General features: G+C 42.6%; 2 protein-coding genes across 2 annotated transcripts; both read left to right on the top strand.

Annotated features, from left to right (window-relative positions):
• The first annotated feature begins 1,379 nt into the window (after positions 1-1,379).
• Positions 1,380-14,529, top strand: LOC115172554 (heat shock 70 kDa protein 4L-like). The gene is made up of 19 exons (XM_029730103.1): positions 1,380-1,774; positions 3,226-3,283; positions 3,424-3,564; positions 3,799-3,921; positions 4,136-4,235; positions 5,755-5,888; positions 5,997-6,241; positions 6,338-6,414; positions 6,550-6,701; positions 6,865-6,971; positions 7,108-7,241; positions 7,796-7,992; positions 8,755-8,829; positions 8,917-9,060; positions 9,654-9,779; positions 9,925-10,032; positions 10,229-10,348; positions 13,297-13,458; positions 13,577-14,529. The coding sequence occupies exons 1-19, from the start codon at positions 1,668-1,670 to the stop codon at positions 13,757-13,759; spliced, it is 2,493 nt and encodes an 830-aa protein (XP_029585963.1). The 5' UTR covers positions 1,380-1,667; the 3' UTR covers positions 13,760-14,529.
• A 498-nt stretch (positions 14,530-15,027) lies between these two features.
• Positions 15,028-23,070, top strand: plk4 (polo-like kinase 4 (Drosophila)). Its single transcript, XM_029730104.1, has 14 exons — positions 15,028-15,229; positions 15,986-16,081; positions 16,513-16,608; positions 16,753-16,867; positions 18,352-19,330; positions 19,441-19,532; positions 19,661-19,989; positions 20,103-20,207; positions 20,320-20,422; positions 20,982-21,131; positions 21,277-21,505; positions 22,017-22,110; positions 22,223-22,473; positions 22,658-23,070. The coding sequence occupies exons 1-14, from the start codon at positions 15,200-15,202 to the stop codon at positions 22,755-22,757; spliced, it is 2,769 nt and encodes a 922-aa protein (XP_029585964.1). The 5' UTR covers positions 15,028-15,199; the 3' UTR covers positions 22,758-23,070.
• Positions 23,071-24,511: the final 1,441 nt, after the last annotated feature.

Here is a 24,511-nt window from a genome sequence, read left to right on the forward strand (position 1 = left end):
GATGCTCCAGATACTCAACTAGTCTAAAGAAGGCCAGTTGTATTACTTCTTTAATCAGAACAACATTTTTCAGCTGTGCTAACATAATTGCAAAAGGGTTTTCTAATGATCAATTAGCCTTTTAAAATGATAAACTTGGATTAGCTAACACAACGTGCCATTGGAACACAGGAGTTAGGGTTGCTGATAATGGGCCTCTGTATGCTTATGTAGATATTCCATTAAAAATCAGCCATTTCCAGCTACAATAGTCATTTACAACATTAACAATGTCTACACTGTATTTCTGATCAATTTGATGTTATTTTAATGGACAAAGATATTTGCTTTTTTATCAAAAACAAGGACATTTCTAAGTGACCCCAAACTTTTGAACGGTAGTGTACATGGGGGTGAAAAGTGAGAAAGGTAGTGGTTTTTGGGCATGCACACCATCCCACAAGTCCAGAGATATGAATGAGTCCAGTTGTTGACAGGGAGAGAAAGCGATATTGCTCTCTTCCACTGCCTGAGGGAGACTGCAAGTATATTGTGTATAATCAAGACAATTGGTAGATGTCCGGCCCCCTAGTAACCTTCCTAGAAACCTATCAGGTCACACAGGTCAGAGAGAGTTTGAGAGGCAGATTTATGGTACCGCCTAGACTCTGAGGCTCAGGTCATGGGAGATGGGGAGTGGAGTGTGCAGCTCATGGTTGTGAGGTACTGATAACAGTCATCGGCAGGGACTTCGTAACACTGCATTCACGGTAAACTCTGCATGTCGGTTTAATCGGAAATTATCTTTACATTTCTATTGTGCAATCTGTAATCTGGACATGTCCTCCCCACATACTGAAATTGTGTTTTTATCCGCCACAGTGTTATCATTGGAATGTGATACAAAAAGAGGCAACAGCTGTCTGGTAGGCTGTTTGGAGTGTATATCCAATTGGAGAAAAAAAATATATATATAATTATAATATTATGTCCGCCCCACTTCTAAAACCAAAGTTGCACCCCTGATATTAAGGACAGATAGTGGAAATTATTCTTATACTGTAATAATTTACACCTGTAGCCAAACTATATGTAGTGGTCTGCAAATTGCATTTGCTTTTGCCTAATGGCATGCTTCTCATGGCAAATTCACTTATCCCTATACCAGCAGACAATGCCCTACCTACACTGTCACTCATGATGTAAAGGCTGGTCCCTTTCTAGGATTTCTAGATTTTTCTTTCTAGGATTTCTAGATTTTTCTTTCAAGGATTTCTAGATTTTTCTTTCGTAGATGTTCTGTCGCACCAATCAAATACACATTTGGTGACATGTAACCAATAACAGATAGCAGAGGGCGGGTTCTAAAGGCATTCCCGACTGCTCTTTGCGCATGTTTACTTGGATTACCGGTTGTTCCGATTGAAATTGAGAGAATCCTGTGGACATTTTCCCTCCCTGGGATTAGGCTGAGTGAGTTGGCTATAAACATTTGCCTTACATAATAGCTAGTAGCCTAATTCATTTAGAACTGTAAGAGCAAACTGTCTCAAATATATGCTGAAAACGAAAGACATAATTTAAAATAGCCTACAGTCTCGCATAGTGGAATATTTTATTTTCTCTTTGGAAAGGTGTCAAGTGTCAATCGTTACGGAAAATTGCGCAAACTAACAGCTACACGCATTATGTCAGTAGTAGGTATTGATGTGGGTTTCCAAAATTGTTACATTGCTGTTGCGAGAAGCGGCGGGATTGAAACCATTGCCAATGAATACAGCGACAGATGTACACCGTAAGTATACCATTGACATCAATATATAGAATGTGATTTTGCTACATAATGTTTGCGACTGGGTGCGCGCTGTAGCATACCCTGATGGCGTAGTGATAAATAATGCTCCAACAATGGATGTTTCATGTGTTATGATGAATATCTTACATTGGAGGACATTACATTGGATTGTATTTTTTCTTCCATGTAAATATATAGCCTATTAATATCAATATTTGCAGTTTTGGTTATTACAACGTTATAACGTCTCCATTCTCAGAGGTCTTTGTTGCATGTTCATTTACCTAATGACCTCTCTTAATAATTGCAGCCGTCTACTTAGTGCTTGGAATGTGGCCTTTTTAGTTTCTTTTTACACTTTTCTATCATATTCTGTGAGACATGATATTTAATGCATCGTCATAGCCTGTATCGAAATTTGACCAAATTGTTCAGTATTAGAATAGATTGTATTAAATCTCATGTCATATAGTTTATTTTTTTAATGAATATCCCTGCATTACTCTATTTTTCAAGTAAGCTTTGTTGTGTTGTCCTTTTTTATTCAAAGCAAGCGCATGCGATGTCAGCTAAATGTATAGATCATTTTATTTCTTGCGAGTAACATTGAATTTGTTGGGAATTGACTGCTGTCATAAATTTTTGCTCTCAGACTTAAAAGTACTGTATGACAAATTCCCATATGGACAGAATAATTTGAACAAAGATAAATATAGGCTATAGATGGGCTGCTTGTAGACCTACTGTATGTAGCCTATGTGAATATGACTATCACACACAAATGTTATGACATTGGAATAGGTGACTGAATACATGGGTATTTAGTTTACACCAATTCCTCTCAAAACGGCAATATTCTCCTGCTCCTCCTAACAGGCCACTATGCAAGGTGCACCAATACTCTGAGTGAGTGAGAGGGAATGTAATGACCTGGGTTTTATTACAGGACGTTCTTGCTCGGCCTCATTCACAACTCATTTTCCAAATAACTTAACATCTGACATCAGACCAACTGCATAGCCCACAATCACAATGTCAATTGGGAATAACCTCAGACATAACATAGCATTGCAGTGTACAGCTTTCATAAAATGAATTTGATGATGAGGAGAAGGAGGGGGAAGATGGGTAGGTGGAGCAGAGTGAGACCTTCAATACCAGTTGATGGAACTGAGCCTTCCATTCAAGGAACCTGGATCACTCTGTGTCAGCAAGACAATACAATGAGCTGATGGAGGTAGTGAGTCAGTTCAATGAGTTTAAAAAGTGATATTTTAAATGCGGATCTTCCTTACTCTTAGAAGGTGAACTGTTCTGTCTTACTGTCCTAATTTGTAGTTTCTTCATAGAAATTCACTTAATAATCTGCAGATGTTCAACCTCAATTGCCTACTATTAACCATTAGGCCTATATTATATTTTGTATGTGTTTATTTGTTTTGGTTCCTCAGGGCTTGGGTGTCTCTGGCCTCCAAAAACCGAACCATTGGAAATGCAGCCAAGGGTCAAGTAAGATGATCAAATGAGAACAGTTTTTATAATGTAGTACTATTATTGTGCAAATGTAATTTTGCAGATCAATACTTTTTTGGAAATGGTCAAATTGGTCAGCATCAGATCACATGACTAAAAAAAACAATTTATTTCAGATTATAACAAACTTTAAAAACACAGTCCATGGCTTCAAGAAGTTCCATGGCAGAACGTTTGACGACCCATATGTCCAGGGGGAGAAACCCAAGTTGCCTTACAGCTTGCACAAGCTGGCCAGTGGCAACACTGGAATCAAGGTAACACCACTGCACTCCATTTTGAATATGTTCCCTTCAGCTCCATCACCCCAAGCTCCATTGTCATTATGTAAATTACCATTGTTATTCTGCTCAATTGTTTGTATTTTCCAATGTGTTTGACCTCCAAACCATCTTTTTTTAACCAGCACTGACACCATCAACCCTCCTCTGGTTTCAGCTGGTTTTGATATTGTCTAAATAGTCTCAACTAAAAGTGTGTCCCATTCATAGGTCCGTTACCTGGATGAGGACAAAGTGTTCACAATTGAGCAGGTAACAGCAATGTTGCTGACCAAGCTGAAGGAAACTTCTGAGAGCGCCCTGAAGAAGCCAGTTGTGGACTGTGTGATCTCTGTGAGTGACAACAATATATATATATATATATATATATATATATATATATATATATATATACTGTAATACACTGCAAATGTATTACAGTATAGTCAATGTACTAGTCAATGTAGTATCAGTATGCTACACGTGAATATACCTTGATATTAGCCAAAGTCATTTTTTTCATCCCATTTCAAGTTTATCATTTTCTAATAAGAGTTTTGTTTCACAGGTCCCAAGTTTTTTCACCGATGCAGAGAGGAGGTCTGTGATGGACTCCACCCAAATTGCAGGGTTGAACTGTCTACGTCTGATCAATGACACCACGGCAGGTCAGTGATTCCCACAGAGTCGTTAAGGTCATATTCTGTGATGGATATGTCTATAGCACAGGAGGTTGGTAGCACCTTAATTGGGGAGGAGGGGCTCGTGTTAATGGCTGGAGCGGAATTAGTGGAATGGTATCAAATACATATAAAACATGGTTTCCATGTGTTTGATGCCATTGCATTTGCTCCGTTCCAGCCATTATTATGAGCTGTCCTCCCCTCAGCAGCCTCCACTGGTTTATAGATTTATTGGTGGTAGTTGTCTAAATCATTCATATGTATTTAATTGTTTCACATTATTTCCACCAACAACTTTAGTTGTTTAGGAATATTATTATCCCAAAATAGGCTGGAGTTCCCTAGAGACAGCTGTTTTTCAAGTCTTTGTTTTCTCACCTGTAATCAGCAGGCACTGACATTCACAAAGTGTACTTGAAGATGCTCTTTGTAGGAGCAATGTATAGGCCTATAAGCTGCACAAACATATCATTGTATAAAAATATATATATTTTATTGTCACATACACTGGGTAAGTGCATTGAAATGTGTTGTTTTACAGGGTTACCGTAGTAGTACGGCACCTCTGGAGCAAATTAGGGTTAAGTGCCTTGCTTAAGGGCACATTGCCAAATTTTCCACCTTGACAGCTCGGGGATTCGAACCAGCGACCTTTCGATTATCGGGCAAACGCTCTAACCGCTAGGTAACCTATTATGTTATGGACCAAAATGACTTGATAACGCTTACATTACTTCTAGTCATTTCCATCCACTAAATGCTCTTCATCATGCAGTGGTGTAGGGTTAGAGCAGGGGTCCCCAATTACATTCAGCCGCTGGCCGATTTTTTTCTTGAGCGGATGGTCGGGGGGCTGGAACATAGTTATAAATTATTTGTACACTGCAAATTGACTGCAAGATGTCCAAACAGATATAGTATTTGACAAAAATATAATAATTTCAAACCGTGATTACAAAGGGATACGTAATAATAATACGAATACATTTCATTTGTATAGCGCTTTTCATTACAGTGTTCTCAAAGCTCAAAACAAATACTGATAATAAAACTAAAAACAATAAAAACATCATACATTTAGAATCAAGGCAGGGCATAGCAATAGTAGTGCTAAAATGACTTTGCAGATTAGGACTATAAAATATAAAATAGTCTGTAGAAATGTGTTTCAAGACCCGTTTTAGATGTTCAGGTTGATGGAGCGGCTCACAGATGGTCAGGGAGAGCAATCCATAGAGGAGGGGCAAGGGAGTAGAAGCCTCACTCCCCATAGTACGAAGACGTGTCTTGTGGACTCAAAGTAGTAGGCCTCTATTTATGCATGGGAATACTTGGGAAAAGATTTCCTAAATTAAAATCACTTTACGCTCACTTCCTGGTGATTGTACAGTCTTTTATGTCCAAGAACATTGCTTCTTTTTTATTATTTTTTTACAAAGTTTGTCTCTTATTGAGGAACCCTGCATTAGAGTGTCTGTCTCATATTGTTGTTTCTAAATGGCAGTGGCCCTGGCCTATGGGATCTACAAGCAGGACCTGCCCACCCCAGAGGAGAAGCCACGCAATGTGGTGTTCGTGGACCTGGGACATTCATCATTCCAGGTCTCCATATCAGCCTTCAACAAAGGCAAACTCAAGGTGGGTTCTTCTTCCTAAAGTAGCAGAAGTAGTCTATCACTATTTATCACCTGTATTTTTCTTTATCCCTTCCATATGTAACCCCTAATTGTCTGGTCAATTAACCAGGTACTGGCCACAGCTTTTGATCCCTACCTGGGTGGGCGTAACTTTGATGAGGTACTTGTGGAGCACTTCTGCGAGGAGTTCAAGGCAAGATACAAGCTGAACGTGAGGGAGAACCCCAGGGCTATTCTGCGGCTGTCTCAGGAGTGCGAGAAACTGAAGAAGTTGATGAGTGCCAACTGCTCTGACCTTCCCATTAACATTGAGTGCTTCATGAATGACATTGATGTGACAGGCAAGATGAACAGGTACACATATGGATTTGTGACTCCTTTGTTTAGCTTCCTATAGAGATGTATATGCAATAATAATCATTCCACTTTCCCCCTTCTTTTCTTTTTCAGAGTCCAGTTTGAAGAACTGTGTGCCACATTCTTGATGAGAGTAGAGGCGCCATTGAAAGCAGTTATTGAACAATCAAGTGTGTCATTTTTATCAAATCTAATTTGATTTAGTTGATGAACATTCAGTGATAGAGACAGTATAAATTCAATAGTAAAACTGAAAATGTATTATTTTATCCTCTCTGTGTGTGTGTGTGTGTGTTTTGTGACAGAGCTGAGCCGGGATGAGATCTATGCAGTGGAGGTGGTAGGAGGAGCCACCAGGATCCCTTCCATTAAAGAGAGAATCTCCAAGTTCTTTGGCAAAGATGTCAGCACCACACTCAATGCAGATGAGGCTGTGGCACGGGGCTGCGCTCTTCAGGTCCTCACCTCCCTCTCCTCTTACAGTGATTTAAACTTCAGCCATCAATTTTATATGCAGCTGATGAATAATTTGTTGGAATATTTAGTGTGTAACAAAGTGATTGTGTGTTTGTGTCCTTGTTTTGGTGTGTGTTTGTTTATGTATGGATGTGTGTGTGTAGTGTGCAATTCTGTCCCCAGCGTTTAAGGTGCGTGAATTCTCCATCACTGATGTGGTTCCCTTTCCCATAACCCTACGCTGGAAGTCCACCACAGAAGATGGAGTCGGGTAAGGGCACATACTGAGCTGGCTCTATAGAAAGAAACGTTCATTTGTGGGTACTGTGTTGTTTGTAATAAGATGAGAAGACATTACAACACAGTGATTTCCTGGTCCTCATTCAACACCACTGTCTGTTCTACAGAGAATGTGAGGTGTACAGTAAGAACCATGCAGCACCCTTCTCCAAAGTCATCACCTTCCACAAGGACGAGCCCTTTGACTTGGAAGCGTTCTACAGCCTCCCACAGGAGCTGCCTTACCCGGACATCAGGATAGGTACACCTGCTTATTCAACTAAGCCCTCTGCAGTTCATAGAGGTCTTCTTTCATCTTTGATGTACCTGTTCAAGGAATTGGAAGGCGGTCTAACTAAACGTAAAATATTTAGCTGTAACACCCTGGCTGGCACTTAGCTATTCTGCCTTGAGATCCCCTTACAAGACAGCTACTATATGTCTGTCCTGTGGTTGGCCATCTGCAATTGTTTCTTGGTGGCCTACCTGATGACGAACATTTAAACCATATAGTGGGGGTCTCCCACCTGGCTGATAATTAGGACAGGCTTAAATCTCCCATGGAACACTGCGTCCCTATGAGTCACAGGAGTCATTTACAGAGCAGAGCTGTGTGTGTGTGTGAGAGTATGTGTGTATTATAAGGGGATCTCTCAGGTGCGATTTCAGTTTGAAATAAGTGCAATGACTAGCTAATCAGACCTCATCCTCCTTCCCCTGTCAATTCTCCAGTGTGTTTGTGTAATTTCATGTGACTCCATCAGGTGTGTCATTTGAATGCCTCTCCACCTGCCTCCTCCTCTCTTGCTTTCTCAGGGAATTTTTCTGTTCAGAATGTGGTGCCCCAGCCTGATGGAGACAGCTCCAAAGTGAAGGTCAAAGTGCGCATAAACGTGCACGGCATCTTCAGTGTTTCCAGCGCCTCCCTGATCGAGAAGCAGAAGGATGAAGGAGAGGATGTTCAGATGGACATGGAAGCCACTGTGCAGAATGAAGGAAGGCCAGAGGACCAGGTAACAGAAAGAGAAGGAGTGTGAAGATTCACCTGAATTTCACACCCTATTTTAAGATTTAAGAACGCATGGCAAAGAAGCCGTTGGTTAATCTTCCCGTTTGAATGTCTTATGTATAAGACATAGAGCACTGATATGACTTGTGTGGTTATTTTTACTCAAGCCCATTTTCTCTCTATTCCTGGCTCTTGAAGCTTCACTCCTTTCCTCCCATTGAAGATGACATCTATAACGATATTAACTATTTGTGGGAGGTTTTGTGGTCTGGTCTCATCTGTGGAGCACTGGTCTCATTAAGGTTCATCACATTGAGCCTGAGAGAATGTGTGTGTTTGTATAACCGGGCTTGGCATTGTGTGATGCCAGAGGATACATGGAGCCAGTGGAATAGCTATTAAGTTGAAAATACTTTCCACATCTTCATAGCTCTATTGTTCACAGGCTGTGCAGTGTCTGTGTCTGCTATAAAAATCATCCTCCACTCCTTTGATATGATCAGTATGTCAGTGTATTTGAATGTGTTACTCATACAGATTCTAACATTCCTATTGGCATCCTTGAATAGTAGATAGTTTGATTACGTTAACAGGAGGGGTGTGCTGCTTGAAGTAAGCTGGTTTATATAGACGTAGGTGTAACATCATGAATTACATTACTAAGGTGTTCCATAAGTCAAAGCTACTGTAAGTAGAGCAGGAGAGCAGCCAAGCGTTGATGTTAAGATTCAGGTGATGTGGTTGTGACGGTGTCCTACTGTCTCAGACTAAAATGCAGGTGGACCAGGAGGGTCAAGGCCAGGGGGACCAGCTGAATGAGGAAGCCAGCTCCTGCAGTAAGGTGAGTACGTGAATCATAAGAAACTATAATTACACTTCAACTTTTATGTCTTGTGAAACATAAAACATTTTAAATTTCCCAACAAAGAACGGAGTCCCTGGGGAGAAGCAGGACCCAGCATCAGGGGGAAGCAAGCCTAAAGTAAAAGTGAAAAGCACTGACCTTCCCATTCTGGCCAACACCATCAGACAGCTGGACAGGGGGGTGCTCAATGACTTTGTGGAGTATGAGGTGAGTCACTCTGAAGGCCCCGACTCCCCAGCAGCTGAGTCAGATTCTCATCGAACCAAGAGAAAAGACTTACTGTAATGTAAAACTTACATTAGTTCAAAGACATAAAACACAAGTAGTAAGGGTTTCTGTAGGAAGATGAATCATCTGCAGCTTTGGAACTGTAAAGGCATGTTCTGCATTAGTTGTCTCATTCATGTTTTATCTATGTTGTACACTTCTACAAAACTGGCAGATGATGGAGCTAACGTGCCCTATATTTCTGTGTGGCCGCCTGGGATTGGGTATTAGAGGAAGCGGAAGGCTGATTTTGGCTCTCATTGTTGCCGACGTCAGTGTGCTACTAACAGTTTAGCTTCCTTCACTGTCCCTGTCCCCATACCGGGCTTGAACCAGTGATCCTCTGCTTCGCAGCACACGTGACAGCCCTCCTTGAAAAGATACTAACCATTTGAGCTATACAAAAGGTACCCATTGGATAGCTCCATCGGTGACATTTCAAGCTAGCTGTGGAGTGAGCTTATGGCATGTTCTTAACTCTGTTACACGTGTCTCACTTTGTCTCTTCCTCTCTTCCTCTCTGTGTCCCTCAGGGCCAGATGATCGTCCAGGATAAGCTGGAGAAAGAGAGGAATGATGCTAAGAATGCTGTGGAGGAGTATGTGTACGACCTGCGGGACAAACTGTGTGGCATCTATGAGAAGTACACCACGGAGGAGGTAAGAACCTAGATGAACATTTTCCTTTAACTAAGAAATAAATACTGCCACATTGAACAAAGAATCAAAGAACAAAGAACAAAGTCTTTGCAATACATAATGTGTTCGCTGATACCTGTTTTGGCCTTTCTCACCTTTCAAAAAGGACAGTAATCGTCTGACACTGATGCTCGAGGACACAGAGAACTGGCTTTATGAGGAGGGAGAGGACCAAGCCAAACAGGTCTATGTGGACAAGCTGGAAGATCTCAAGGTTAATGTTTATTTAGCATAAAGGATTTCTATATCTAGCCTCTGCCTGCACCAGTCTGCTATTATAGCAGTTCTGAAATCAGGAGAAAGAAACATGAATAATAAACAAATGTATTTGGGGCATTTATGTGAACAGCCTGAAGGTTTAGGAACGTGACTTGATTTGAGTGATTTATTTGACTGATGTCCTTTTCCAGAGGTTTGCCCAACCCATTCATGACAGGCACAGGGAGCAGGAAGACAGGCCGAGGGCATTTGAAGAGATGGGCAAGAAGATCCAACTTTATATGAAGGCTGTGGAGCTTTATAAACAGAAGGTAAAAACTGGAATCTTTTTATGTTATAGTTCAGCATCCTTTCATCCTTGAGCATCTTTGATATGTCTTAGTTTTTTGGATAGTACTGAAAGGCATTGAGGGAGTTATTTTACGCTGCCCGTGTTGAACTGGGCAATGGCCCGTCATCAGGCGAAAGCGGGGAGGGAGGAGTGCGCTTCTCAAATGGAACAGTAATACGCTCCGCTTGGTCATGTTGTCAACAAGGCATTATGGTGCAACTTCCAGAAACATACAACACCTCTTTTCCATAAAATAAATGTTTGCATTTTCAAATTAGTTTTCATTGAGAAGCAGATAAACCGTTTTTCTCAAAAACAATCACTTTTGCATGGGAAAACAAAGAATCCTATTAAGTACTGCACTTGCTTAATTACATCACTTTTGTTTTAAGCCGACTTCGCCGTCGGACAGAGCGGGGCACCTGGCTTGCGCCCAGGAGGCAGCCTGGTTCCAATTCTAACGCAATCAACTTTCAGCCATTACATAACACATCTACACGGGCGCCCGGGCGGGATTAATCGAACCCCCTCCCACTTTAGAAACATTTAACTCATTCTATGATTGAAATGGTTTCGCTCCTCATTGGGAACATGGTTTCTGTGGAGTGATGTCATTACAGCTCAGTATAAGACACTAAGAGACAATTTATGCTTGATCAGAAATGTGGTCAGAGGCGTCGTATGGATGGTGTGACGCAGTTGCGGAGCCTCCAGAGGCACGCAGTACCGCATCGCCGTGAGCCTCTCAGATCTTGTAACAATGCGGAGGGCTCCGTATAGCTCCGCATTGTCTTGATTGGTTGAAGGTAGGTGAGGGCGCGAGGTCCTGTATAAACACAAACTCACTTCCTTGACAACTTCCTTCACAACAGCTCTACACTGCTCGGCGAAGCAGTGTAGAATGCCCTGACTTCTGCAGAGACCATATCACAGTAAATGCTGCATGACCAATGCAGACGTCAGATTGACCATGCAGCGCCTTTAAAGCTCAGTGTGAGATGCAGTGAAATGAAGTCCATTTACAATGCCTCTATTTCTCTGTGGTCTACTACAGTCGTGGCCAAAAGTTTTGAGAATGACACAAATATACATTTTCACAAAGTTTGCTGCTTCAGTGTCTTTAGATATTTTTGTCAGATGTTACTATGGAATACTGAAGTATAATTACAAGCATTTCATAAGTGTCAAAGGCTTTTATTGACAATTACATGAAATTGATGCAAAGAGTCAATATTTGCAGTGTTGACCCTTCTTTTTCAAGACCTCTGCAATCCGCCCTGGCATGCTGTCAATTAACTTCTGGGCCACATCCTGACTGATGGCAGCCCATTCTTGCATAATCAATGCTTGGAGTTTGTCAGAATTTGTGGGTTTTTGTTTGTCTACCCGCATCTTGAGGATTGACCACAAGTTCTCAATGAGATTAAGGTCTGGGGAGTTTCCTGGCTATGGACCCAAAATATCTATGTTTTGTTCCCCGAGCCACTTAGTTATCCCTTTTGCCTTATGGCAAGGTGCTCCATCATGCTGGAAAAGGCAATGTTCGTCACCAAACTGTTCCTGGATGGTTGGGAGTAGTTGCTCTCGGAGGATGTGTTGGTACCATTCTTTATTCATGGCTGTGTTCTTAGGCAAAATTGTGAGTGAGCCCACTCCCTTGGCTGAGAAGCAAGGCCACACATGAATGGTCTCATGATACTTTACTGTTGGCATGACACAGGACTGATGGTAACGCTCACCTTGTCTTCTCCGGACAAGCTTTTTTCCAGATGCCCCAAACAATTGGAAAGGGAATTCATCAGAGAAAATGACTTTACCCCAGTCCTCAGCAGTCCAATCCCTGTACCTTTTGCAGAATATCAGTCTGACCCTGATGTGTTTCCTGGAGAGAAGTGGCTTCTTTGCTGCCCTTCTTGACACCAGGCCATCCTTCAAAAGTTTTCGCCTCGCTGTGCATGCAGATGCAACCCTAACCCCAACCCTAACCCTGCCTGCTGCCATTCCTGCCTTGATCCCGCAGCTGAATCAACTTTAGGAGACGGTCCTGGCGCTTGCTGGACTTTCTTGGGCGCCCTGAAGCCTTCTTCACAACAATTGAACCGCTCTTCTTGAAGTTCTTGATGATCCGATAAATGTTTGATTTAGGTGCAATCTTACTGGCAGCAATATCCTTGCCTGTGAAACCCTTTTTGTGCAAAGCAATGTTGACAACGTGTTTCCTTGCAGGCAACCATGGTTGACAGAAGAAGAACAATGATTCCAAGCACCACCCTCCTTTTGAAGCTTCCAGTCTGTTATTCGAACTCAATCAGCATGACAGAGTTATCTTCAGCCTTGTCCTCGTCAACACTCACACCTGTGTTAACGAGAGAATCACTGACATGATGTCAGCTGGTCGTTTTGTGGCAGGGCTGAAATGCAGTGGAAATGTTTTTTGGGGATTCAGTTCATTTTCATGGCAAAGAGGGACTTTGCAATTCATCTGATCACTCTTCATAACATTCTGCAGTAAATGCAAATTGCCATCATACAAACTGAGGCAGCAGACTTTGTGAAAATTAATATTTGTGTCATTCTCAAATCTTTTGGCCATGACTGTACACCACTGCTCTGTTGGGATTGTGCTAATTACTTTCCTTTTCCATATTCAGGACACCTCTGATTTCCTTGTTTAGTCTTATCAGTCCTCTGGGGCCTGTACACACTTTTCAAAGCTGGTTAGGTCATTGTCATAGTAAAGTAATTTCATGAGCAATTGTGACACTATTGTGACTTAATCTGTCTCTGGGTTTAACCCAGGATGTATGTAATAGACCATCTGTGACATTTTTATTAATTTATTTGTTTGTGAGGGCATAGACGAGGTGATTTACTTAACGAGATAGAGGTGTGCTATCTCTAATTGTTGTGTTTCCTATCTACACTCAGGATGAGCGTTACCAGCATCTGAATACTGAGGAGATGAGAAACGTGGAGAAGTATTTAAATGAAAGCATGGCCTGGATAAACAGCAAGATGAATGCCCAGAGCCAACTCACCATCGCCCAGGACCCAATCGTCAAAGTAGCAGACATCATTTCCAAAATACAGGTGTGTGATAAGTGTGAATGATTCGACCATATGACATACTATTGGCCCATCGTCACCAGGTACTGATTATTTTACTAATACTGCATCCACCTATCTTCCACATATACCTATACTTTAGGAATTGGATGAAGTATGCAACCCTGTTGTCAACCGGCCAAAGCCCAAAGCAGAGGATGTGTCAGAGGAGAATGACAAGAGCAACGGGGCCCATAACAGCCCAAGGCAAGGAGCTGGCGGGAGGGGAGCGGCAAAGGGTAGCAACCAGACAAAGCCTCCTTCAGCAGAGATGGAGATTGACTGAGCCCCTCTGCCAAATAAGCTCTGCTACCAGCACTCTAGCTCCCATCAGACCATTTTGACAAGGTCTACCCAAACATACAGTACAAAGTGTATCCGGGACCATTTTTCCATGTCCACCACCACTCAATGGGCTGTTTTGTGCATTTGTATTCCCCTTGTTCCCCTTGTTCTATTTTTTGTTTTGATCTTTTTTTGACTTTCTCTAGTATGTTACAACGGTGTGCTCCTCCCTCAGAGGTTAGACAATACCTTATATAGTCATTAACTGTAAGATTAGATATAGATGAAAACAATGCTGGCTCTCCTGAAAACAGTTTTTCCTAACAATACGTGTTTGCATTTCCAAAGTCCCATAAGCATCAGATCTCTAAGGTGACTCTTACTGCACATAACCTTGTAGTGGAACATAAGTAGAATTACTGTCTGAACAATCGCTATGGCTAATTAAACTATTAGTAAAATATGTATGCAATAATACATATTATATATATTTGTATTTAATATATGAATTTGAAAGGATGTCTGTATGCCTAGATACTGTAAATATTATTTTAGTAATTTAAACTGGCCAGTGCCTATAGTTGTGTATATAGAGGATACATTCCTAGTGTTGTTAGCAAAGAGAGAAGAGCAATGGGCTGGATGCTTATTCCTTTACTTATTTTCATGCATTTCCATATTTTGAGTCATGAGATTTAAAGACAGAGTAATAAATGTATAAATAAATAAATGTATGCACTCACTAATGTATAAGAGTGTCTGCTAAATGACTAAAATGTAAATGCATTATTTGTCTTTAAGACAAACATTGCACTATTTCATTCCCAAGAGGCACAGCGGTCTAAGGCAATGCACCTCAGTGCTAGAGGTGTCACTACAGACCCCTGGTTCGATTCCAGGCTGTATCACAACCGGCTGTAATTGGGAGTCCCATAGAGCGGTGCACAATTGGCCCAGCGTCGTCCGGGTTAGCGTCATTGTAAATAAGAATTTGTTCTTAACTGACTTACCTAGTTAAATAAAGGTTAAATAAAAAATATAAATGTATTTGACTAAAGTGCTAAAAAAGTGTACTCAATGATCTTCATCTTATTTAAGACTATTATGCTACAAAGCAATTTTAAATGTCAAGTTACTAGATGAGACAGTTGTTTTCACAGAAGGAGGACCCAATGTTATTTAAGGCATCTAGTGCTTTTTGTTCCTGAAAAGCTCTCCTTAGCTTGAGGCAACGTTTGCTTGTTGCCATATGACGTGTACAGTCACGTGACCACGAGGGTAACGGGCGGATATTTTCAAAATGGAAGAAATACGAAAGTTTTGGAGGGGCAACATTCATTTGTTTTATCAAAGGTCGTTTATGGTCGCTGATGAGTTTACCTGGATGAACATGTTTTGAATAATAATTTTGTATCGATTGGGAAGACAAATAAGAAGCAAGATGAGTGTTTCAATCGGCGATAAAATCGAGGTGAGTTGTCGACCTAGCTAACGTTAGCTGGCTAACCCGCAGCTAATACAGTACAATTAACTAGCAAGCGAACGTCAGTTGTCTACAAACGTTATCAACTTTGCATAATTCGTAGTCAGCAACGCAAAAGAGTAACTTTTATTTAGCTAGCTGGTGGCTAAAACTAGTAGCACTGGCTACTACAGCCGAGTTGTTGTTGACTATTTTGACTGAGACACGTCCCCTGCGATTTACCGCAACGGTTTATTGTTGCCAGGTGACCGGTACCACAACGCCTGCTCATTAGCGGGAAGAGAGCCGGGATAATTAAAGGTTTTGGTTGGCTATATGACAGAGACAGGTGTTGTGATGTTTTACTTCTGACGGTTGGCTAGCCATAACGACCAAATGGTAACGTTAACATTAGCCACAGTTGTTGTAGTCTAGTACTCAGTCACTGTATGTCTAGTCGGCTACATGACACATATCAGAGAGAAGATGTTCGACAAAGTTTTTAATTATTTATTTCAAAACCTGACAACTAATTGCAAAGTCAGTGAAGATGAGAGAATCGTATTTACAGCTGGGGAGCTAAAGATTGAGGTATCACATCAGAATCATCCTCTGTCAAAAACAGCTGACAGGCAAATCCATTTGTTGGACATAGGCCTAGCTATAGGACCTATTCTAGTCCTATTTGTTGTAATGTAAATATTAGCTTATTGATTTTGGATGAATATATTGCATATATGTGAATGTTTTCATTCTCTTTTTCAGGATTTCAATGTTCTCACCCTCCTTGGTAAAGGCTCCTTTGCATGTGTTTACCGGGCAAAGTCAGTGAACACTGGCTTGGAGGTGGCGATCAAAATGGTAAGAACTTACCATTTTTTAAAGTTGCTATACAGTCCACATCCAATTAGTTTTATGATGTAAGCTTGTTTCATGCTGTTCCTGTGTCATATGGTAAAAACACGTAAGAACTCATCAGCACAAAGTGATTTTTGTCAAGTGCAAGCAAACAAATCACCGGTTTAGAAATATTGACTGCCTACACAGTGAAGACTTATCCACTCATCATCACCATCTCACTACCAGGTGGTGTTTAGCAGAGTCTTGTATTTTTCCTAAGCCCCCCTCCCAGGGGTCACCTGTGGACTGTTGGAAGTCTAGACAGTCTGTTCTGTTTCTGGATAGCTCTCACTCTCTTTGTGGAAGACTGATTGTTTGTTTACCACAAGACTAAAGCAGTGTATTATAATGCTCACTGTATAATTATCTCTATCATTCCCCTCTCTGTTCAGATTGACAAAAAAGCCATGCACAAATCTGGTATGGTCCAGCGCGTGAATAACGAAGTGGAGATTCAGTGTCGATTGAAGCATCCATCAATACTAGAGGTAAGCATGGTTGGGCGTGTTTTGGTATATCTGATCATTGTCGTGCTGAAATTGGTGCTACTTTAATAAGGTCTTATTTACTAATTTACATAACTGCGTTAACCCTGATATAACATTTTGGCTTGTAATTTTGCTATTTTGCAGCTGTACAACTACTTTGAAGACAGTAACTATGTGTACTTGGTGTTGGAGATGTGCCATAATGGAGAGATGAGTCGATACCTGAAAGACAGGAAGATGCCCTTCTCAGAGGATGATGGTCAGTCTCATTGTTTACCGGGGTATAAACGGTCCTCTATAGACAAGGTCCTCTACTCCGACAATTGATCCACACATAAAACGGTCAACCGAATTGTTTCTAGTCATCTCTCCTCCTCCCAGACTTTTTCTTCTTTGGACTTTATATGGTGATTGGCATCTAACTTTCTTAGTTACCATGACGACCGACCAAACTCAGTTCCTCTTTCAATCACCCACGTGGGTATAACCAATAAGGAGATGGCATGTGGGTATCTGCTTCTATAAACCAACGAGGAGATGGGAGAGGCAGGACTTGCACCGCGTTCAGCGTCACAAATAGAACTGACTTCTATTTTAGCGCTTGGCAACGCATTTAGCTCGTTTGCGCACGCGAGCAGTGTGAGTGCAATAATTGAATAACATGTATGTTTACATTTATTTTGCAACGCGAGCGGTGTGGTCAGCATGTAAGATGTGTAAAATAGATTATATACAGCTAAGTGGCTAGATGTCCAGATCAAGCTTCTTGGTTACAGCAGAGACATTCAATTCCCTCCTGGATCAAGATCCCTGTTGCCTAAATTGTTTTGTGCGCCAAGCTCTTTACATTATTATTATTTTTTTTACATCATTTAAAAAAAAAATGTGCCCCTTGTGTGCACATTCGGTAATAACCTATCCCCCGGTTTAGGGCTGGGTGATATGCCCTAAAACATCTCGCGACAAACTGAGCATACATTTTCCAGAATGATTGTTCATTGGTACATATGTTTTATTAGTGTCTGCTCTGCTCACAATTTGAGGAGTTGAAACATAAACAGGGTATGGTTTGAAAGGTTAACTTCTCCTCTATTACAGTAAAATTATGTCTCTGTGTGTTTCGGTGTCCATATGACCGATTCTGTTGGACCCAACCTCAAATGCAAATAGCGAGTTGAAACCGTTATGTCAGAGAGGAAGAAGTGATCTCTCATCTTTGTTGAGTGGTAGGGGGAGGGGCTTGGGAGAAAGAGGAGAAGCGAGAGGTTTCACTCACCAAAATCTGTCAAAAATAAGCCCAGTGCGTTTCTATGCTAAGCTTGTCGCCTGCCTTCCCGCCTTTGGGAAAACGACTCTCATTGTTAGGGCGGAAACACGAGCATCTCGTCATTATATACAAGTCTCTGGTGTAAATGGGAAGGTGCACAGCACAGATGGAGCGAACGAGACAAGACCAAAAAGCGGACATAAACGCTCATAAAAAAATGAATTTACAAAAAAACTTGATTCTACAATTCAGGCATTTGGAATATTGCTCAAAAACATAAATGAAAATTAATCAAATGAATTTGATATATTGCCCAGCCCTACCCTGGTATGGTACCGAAACGGTATGTCAATCTGGATACCGCCCAACCCTAGAGTGCATCAGTAACATATGAAATCTACTTTAACATGTCTTGACACTTGTCCTCATTTCCTTTTTATAACAGTTTTTTCATTTGGTTTTTTTTCACGTTACAGCACAGCACTTCATGCATCAAATAGTGAAAGGTATGCTGTACTTGCATACACATGGCATCATGCATCGGGACCTGACCTTGTCCAACCTGCTGCTAACGAGCAATATGAACCTTAAAATAGCTGACTTTGGCCTGGCCACCCAGCTGAAGCTCCCCAGCGAGAAGCACTTCACCATGTGTGGCACACCCAACTACATCTCCCCAGAGGTGGCCACCCACAGTGCCCACGGCCTGGAGTCTGATGTCTGGTCTCTGGGCTGCATGTTCTACGCCTTCCTGATGGGCCGGCCCCCATTTGACACAGACACCGTGAAGCACACCCTCAACAAGGTGGTTCTGGGGGAGTATGACATGCCCAGCCATGTGTCCCAGGAGGCCCAGGACCTGATCCGCCAGCTGCTGAGGAAGGACCCTGCGCAGCGGCCCAGCCTATCTGCTGTGCTGGACCACCCCTTCATGACCCAAAGCCTGCTTGCCAGGACCAAGGAGCTGAGCCTTGGTGAGCCAGGCTCCATGGACAGCGGCATCGCCACCATCTCTACAGCCTGCACTTCATCCACCTCAGGCAGCAGCCGTCTCCAGAGGAGAGCAGCCAGGCATGTGATCGGACCTGCCCTGCCCAACCGCATGGCACCTATCCCCACACTGCCCCGGCCGCCAAGCAGCGCCTGCTTTGAGGGGGTTGAGCAGTGGCAGCAGCACTCCGACAGAGTAGGGAGGAGCAGGGCAGTTTTGGGCGGGGAGAGTGGACGGCCCCACTCCCGGTACCTACGGAGGACTCACTCCTCAGACCGGTCTAGCTCCTCTGTCATTCCAGCCCAGGGGATGGGGCAGGCAGAGCTGGAGAGATGCCACTCTGAGGAGATGCTGACTGGGTTGGAGAGACGGGCCTTTCCCATGTCCTCCAGCTACAAGGACACTCCACAACCCTTCGCAGAGCATGGAAGGCTCCCATCAGTGCCTGTCAAACAGACAGCCAGGTAAGATATGACCCCAGTGTGATGTAATTAATAGAATGTCATTTTTTTTATTAAGATGGCTGCGTCTGTCTGACTAACTGATACATGTATGTACCCCTTTATTTCCTCAGCTCAGGATGTTCATATTCCATACAGCCACCACATCCACTAAACCTGCAGTTACAAGAGTCAGAAGGTGTACAGAATTGGCTCAGTAAAGAAGGTATAGTACACCTACTTGTTTCTTTGCTGTATCTTAATCTTATATCCCAATGTAAAGATTTAAAAGCTCTAAAAGAAAGATTTTTCTCACAAGCTTGACCGCATTGTTTGTTCATCCTGCCTCACCAGGCCCGTTTCCGAGGCCCACGGATGTCACCTCTCACAGCAGCAGTGGCAGTTTCCATAGTGGCAGGGAGCCTCTAGGTGTACACAACACCTGGAGTGACAAACCGGCAGGCAGAGGCACCAGTCCTCACCTCCACCACAACCAGCACCACCTCCACCACACCTCAAACACTGATTCCTACAGGGAGAATGGGCAACCCGGTCATGGGGAAGAGCTGCAGAGTCTGTCCAAACCAAGTGTAGAAAAGGAGAAAAAGTCCCTGAGAAATGTGCTCCCTCCTTTGTGTGCCTCAAGACTGAAATCCATCAGACAGAAGACTAAAAACGCTGTGGTAAGACAGACATACACCCTAGTTATCCCCCTGTCTATTCCATTGATCTGCTTTCAATGACAGTGCTATGTCTGCCTGCCCTACAGCTGTAGTTTCTGTCTCCTTCTCCCCAGGTGAGCATTCTGGATACAGGAGAGGTGTGTATGGAGCTGCTCAAGGGCCAGGGCCCCCAGGAGAGGGGCAAAGAGGTCCTCAGGATATCCTGTGATGGTTTGATGGTGAGTTTCAGGAAAAACACAACACTTCATAACCTTCAGAGAAGATGTATCATGGTATGTCTGTGAAATAATGGCAAAACACTAATGTCACCCTTTGACCATGATCTTGTAGGTCACTATTTACCAGCCCAATGAGGGGAAGGGTTTTCCTGTGCTAGACCGCCCCCCTGCTCCCCCTGAAGACATCTTGATCTGCAGCTATGAGGACCTACCGGGTACACCTCAATACCAAACAGTGACGTCTCGCAGTGACATGATTTAAAAACCACAATTTGGGGTCTCCCGAGTGGCAGACCAGTTTAAGGCACTGCATCGTATGCAGTGCTAGATCCATTACTACAGACCCGGGTTCATTCCTGGGCTGTGCCACAACCGGCCTTGGCCGGGAGTCCCATAGGACGGCGCACAATTGGCCCAGCGTCGACCGGGTTGGGGGAGGGTTTGGCAGGTGAGGCTTTACTTGGCTCATCGTGCTCTAGTGACTCCTTGTGGCAGGCCGGGGGCCTTCGGGCTGACCCCGGTCTCCAGTTGAACTGTGTTTCATCCGACACATTGGTGCGGCTGGCTTCTGGGTTAAGCTGGCGGGTGTTAAGGAGCGCGGTTAGGCGGGTCATGTTTCGGAGGACGCATGCCTCTCCCGAGCCCGTTGGAGAGTTGCAGCGATGAGACAAGATCGAAAAGGGGGTAAAATACAAAAGATGTAAAACCACAATTCGATAAATGTGTTGGAAATCTGATTTCAACTAACCTTTGTCCTCTGTTTGTCCTCAATAGAGAAGTACTGGAAGAAATACCAGTATGCCTCCAAGTTTGTGCAGCTGGTGAAATCCAAGACTCCCAAAGTCACCCTCTATACCAAGTATGGCAAGTGTATGCTGATGGAGAACTCCCCCAATGCAGACCTGGAGATGTGCTTCTACGATGGTGAGGATCATGTAGAAAGCATCAATTATATGAAACATAATGACGTTGAAGGATAAGGTGTATTTTCCTTCTGAGATTGAAACGTTATTGTTGCACAGTTAAACTAAATCATCCTGACCTGTGGTCCCCCTGTATGCTGTGACAGGAGCAAAAACCCACAAGACGTCAGAGCTGGTCCGTGTGGTGGAGAAGAGTGGGAAGTCGTACACAGTGAAGGGAGAGGTGGGTCTGAGTGGCCTCAGCCCAGAGAGCAGGCTGTACGTGAAGCTGTCTGACGAGGGCCACAGCATGTGTCTGTCTCTAGAGACGGCAATCACTGCAGAGGAGCAGCGCTGTGCCAAGAGCACTCCCTTCTTCCCCATCACCATCGGCCGGTGAGCAAGAGAGCCATGACTGTCTGTTAATGCTGGACATTGTCACGTTTGGAAGCACTTAAAGGGACATTTCTAAAATGTTCATCTCCAGCACCACATCAACATATGTGAAAATGGTGCATTTCTGTTTTGTAGTAAAAAAGAGAGGAAGATAAGTGTTTCCAATGACATCATCAACCAATTAGACAATTAGTAGGAAATGCCTTCTCATAATTGGTTAAAATCACATGATGCTCATTGATGTCATTGGAAACACTTATCTCCCTCTTATCTTTTTTTACTACAAAACATAGAAACGTGCCATTTTCACATATGTTGATGTTGTGGAGGTGTTGAATATGAAGCTACATTCTTTTGACATTTCCCTTTAAAGAAAGCACCATGTTGCAGAATGCAGACACTATTTCAGTTCTAATCAGTCAGTCATACTTGCCTCCAAACAGGTTGTTGAGATATCCAGTCTCCTGTCAGTCCCAGTCACTAATCTTGTGCCTCTGTTTATCTCTCCCAGGAGACCTGCCAACCCAGACTCTCCCTGCCCCTTGGGCGGTGATGCCCCTGTGAATGTGGCATCACCGCCCAAGCACCCACACATTACTCCCTCTGTGAGTTTCTCCTGACGCAACATTTCACATTCTATCAACTAAGCTATTTATTCAGGAAGTGTAAGATATTTGTTTTTTTTGGTTGAATCTTTTTCTCGTCTCTAATCTTCAGATGATCTCCTATGATGGGTCTGACTTCACCTCGGCTAGCGTGAACAAAAACTGCTCTCCACTGTCGGTCAAACAAGACCACACAACCAACACAGGGAAAGTGCTCAAGTCTGTCTTTGTGCCAAACATTGGTTGGGCATCACAGCTGACCAGTGGAGAGGTGTGGGTACAGTTCAACGATGGCTCCCAGCTGGTGGTGCAGGCAGGGGTCTCTTGTATTACCTACACGTCCCCAGAGGGACGAACCACCAGGTACTGAACACTTACACAGCACCGATAACAAATACAATAAACCGTCCCATGGCTTCACCACCCTTTCATACAGTGCTATGTCAATGTCCATCTTTTGTCATTTTGATATAAAATGATTCTCTGTATTTGAGGAATGGTAGTTGTCAACCCCTTTTTGCTGACATGTTCCTGCTTGTTGCTCCAGGTACAAAGAGAATGAGAAGTTGCCAGAGCTTGTGAAGGAGAAGCTGCACTGTCTCTCCACCATCCTGGGCCTGTTAGCCAGTCCAGCAGCACGCCGCTGAATCAAACCTCAGCAGCATTGCAACGTCCCAGTACAATGCTGTTGCAGGGAGGAGACACTATTATAGGCTTTATACCGTGACATACATACCTCTCAAGTGTGCTTGTAAATATTGTTTTTATGTACAGATGACAAAATTATGAAAATATATATTTTATAAAGTGCCCATGTTGTACAGTATAATCTTGTTGAATGTGCATGTAAACTTGAGTCTTTTGTCATTTTCTACGTTGTCAAACCATAATCTCCATGAAATGTCAATGCATAAAAGCTGAAGCAATAAACATCTGCAGGCTGGGTAGAGTTCAGTCGCACTTTGGTGTTCAGGGGTCTTTTGTTCTTTCTCACGTTTGCAACAGCATGAATGGGTAAATGTTTACAACAAACTAAAATATTAAAGGATGAGCTGTTGTGTTAGCATACCTTACTGCTGTATGGTATTGATATGCAGGACATGAACATGAGGCCTATCACGTGTGAGAAACCCAATACAACATTGTGGGAATTAATTTAATAACTTAGACATTTGTTTGTCATTATCTGGGCTGAAGCACTAGAATAGTAATGGCAATTTCTCACATGAATATTGGTTATTTAAAAAGGGGGGGGGGGGTATTTTTTCCCCTGTTGGTGTAGCCATTTAATAAAAAAAAGTCATTGTTTAGAATTAGTTTCTTTAAAGAACTGATACAACATTTCCAAGTGAACATTCAGGTGGAAGCTGAAAGCACAAATTACATTGTCAGGGTGAAAAAAATGATAAAGGTTGTAAGTAGGGGTAATATTTATTTCCCATGTAGAAGCACAATGAAAAACAATGCGAGACACAGTATAGTTGTGTACAGATATGTCAGTGTTTTCACAACATACTGGGCATGGCTTGGTTAAGACATCCTCTCCTTGGTCACTGTTTACAGGGTTGAAGATCTGTGTCCTTCACTAGGAAAGGCTGCAGGAGCATTGCTACTCAACGCTAGTCCCGGAGAGCTGCAGGTGGAATGGCTAAACCGTTTAGATTGTCAGTCATGGCCATTGGGGCTAAGTAACCTCTGTGTCGATTCAGTTTGCCAGCCTACTTATTCTACGTACATGCTGAAGGACTAAGAGCCTGTGCTCAAGTAAATGCCCCATTGTTTTTACATTGAGTTGGCAGCCCTGTACTCTATTCCTTGCACTTCAACTGGATGCTTACTAAGGGTGAAGACAGTGGCAACTAAGCTGCTCGGTCTCCTTGAAGTTCTGAAGATAGTTTCATTTGCCAACCAACTATTTCACTACTCGTCTGACAAACATCCATTGTTTGTTCAACTCGCTCACTCTCCATTTAATAAAAAAATAATTTCCCCCCATAAAATCGCTAAATAAATTGTTCTTAGGAAATCATGACAGATGTTAACATTTACATTTCAGTCAAATAGAAGTAAAAACTAAATGGTTCTCTCACAGTGAACATTAGGAGCAAATTAGATGTTCTCTTTATTTTAACCTAATTTTGTGCCACCTCAAAAGGACACAGCAGCTGGACAATAGGATTCATACAGGGAGTTTGGCGTCTGTCGATACCAGCTATACAAGAGAGCGCAGCAGGTGGACTACAAGATGTTTCACTGTTTAATAGGTGCCAGGAGTCTGCCGTCAATAAGGCTGAAAGTAAAAACAAACTAAAAAATCCTTAGCATTGTAATCAAGAAACAATTAATTTAATGGTCACAAAAATAAACTTGCCGATTTAGTGTGTTCAATACCAATTGAACA

Source organism: Salmo trutta, chromosome 33 (genome assembly GCF_901001165.1).
Source record: "Salmo trutta chromosome 33, fSalTru1.1, whole genome shotgun sequence".
Taxonomy (NCBI): domain Eukaryota; kingdom Metazoa; phylum Chordata; class Actinopteri; order Salmoniformes; family Salmonidae; genus Salmo; species Salmo trutta.

What these genes read in the sequence shown, in the direction of transcription:
- plk4 (XM_029730104.1), top strand. Translation starts at nt 15,200, where the DNA reads ATGAGTGTTTCAATCGGCGATAAAATCGAG. An exon ending in AGCATCCATCAATACTAGAG is followed by an intron (nt 16,609 to 16,752) that starts GTAAGCATGGTT and finishes GCTATTTTGCAG; the next exon opens with CTGTACAACTACTTTGAAGA. An exon ending in TATCCTGTGATGGTTTGATG is followed by an intron (nt 20,208 to 20,319) that starts GTGAGTTTCAGG and finishes ATGATCTTGTAG; the next exon opens with GTCACTATTTACCAGCCCAA.
- LOC115172554 (XM_029730103.1), top strand. Translation starts at nt 1,668, where the DNA reads ATGTCAGTAGTAGGTATTGATGTGGGTTTCCAAAATTGTTACATTGCT. An exon ending in GAAATGCAGCCAAGGGTCAA is followed by an intron (nt 3,284 to 3,423) that starts GTAAGATGATCA and finishes AATTTATTTCAG; the next exon opens with ATTATAACAAACTTTAAAAA. An exon ending in GATCAATGACACCACGGCAG is followed by an intron (nt 4,236 to 5,754) that starts GTCAGTGATTCC and finishes TCTAAATGGCAG; the next exon opens with TGGCCCTGGCCTATGGGATC.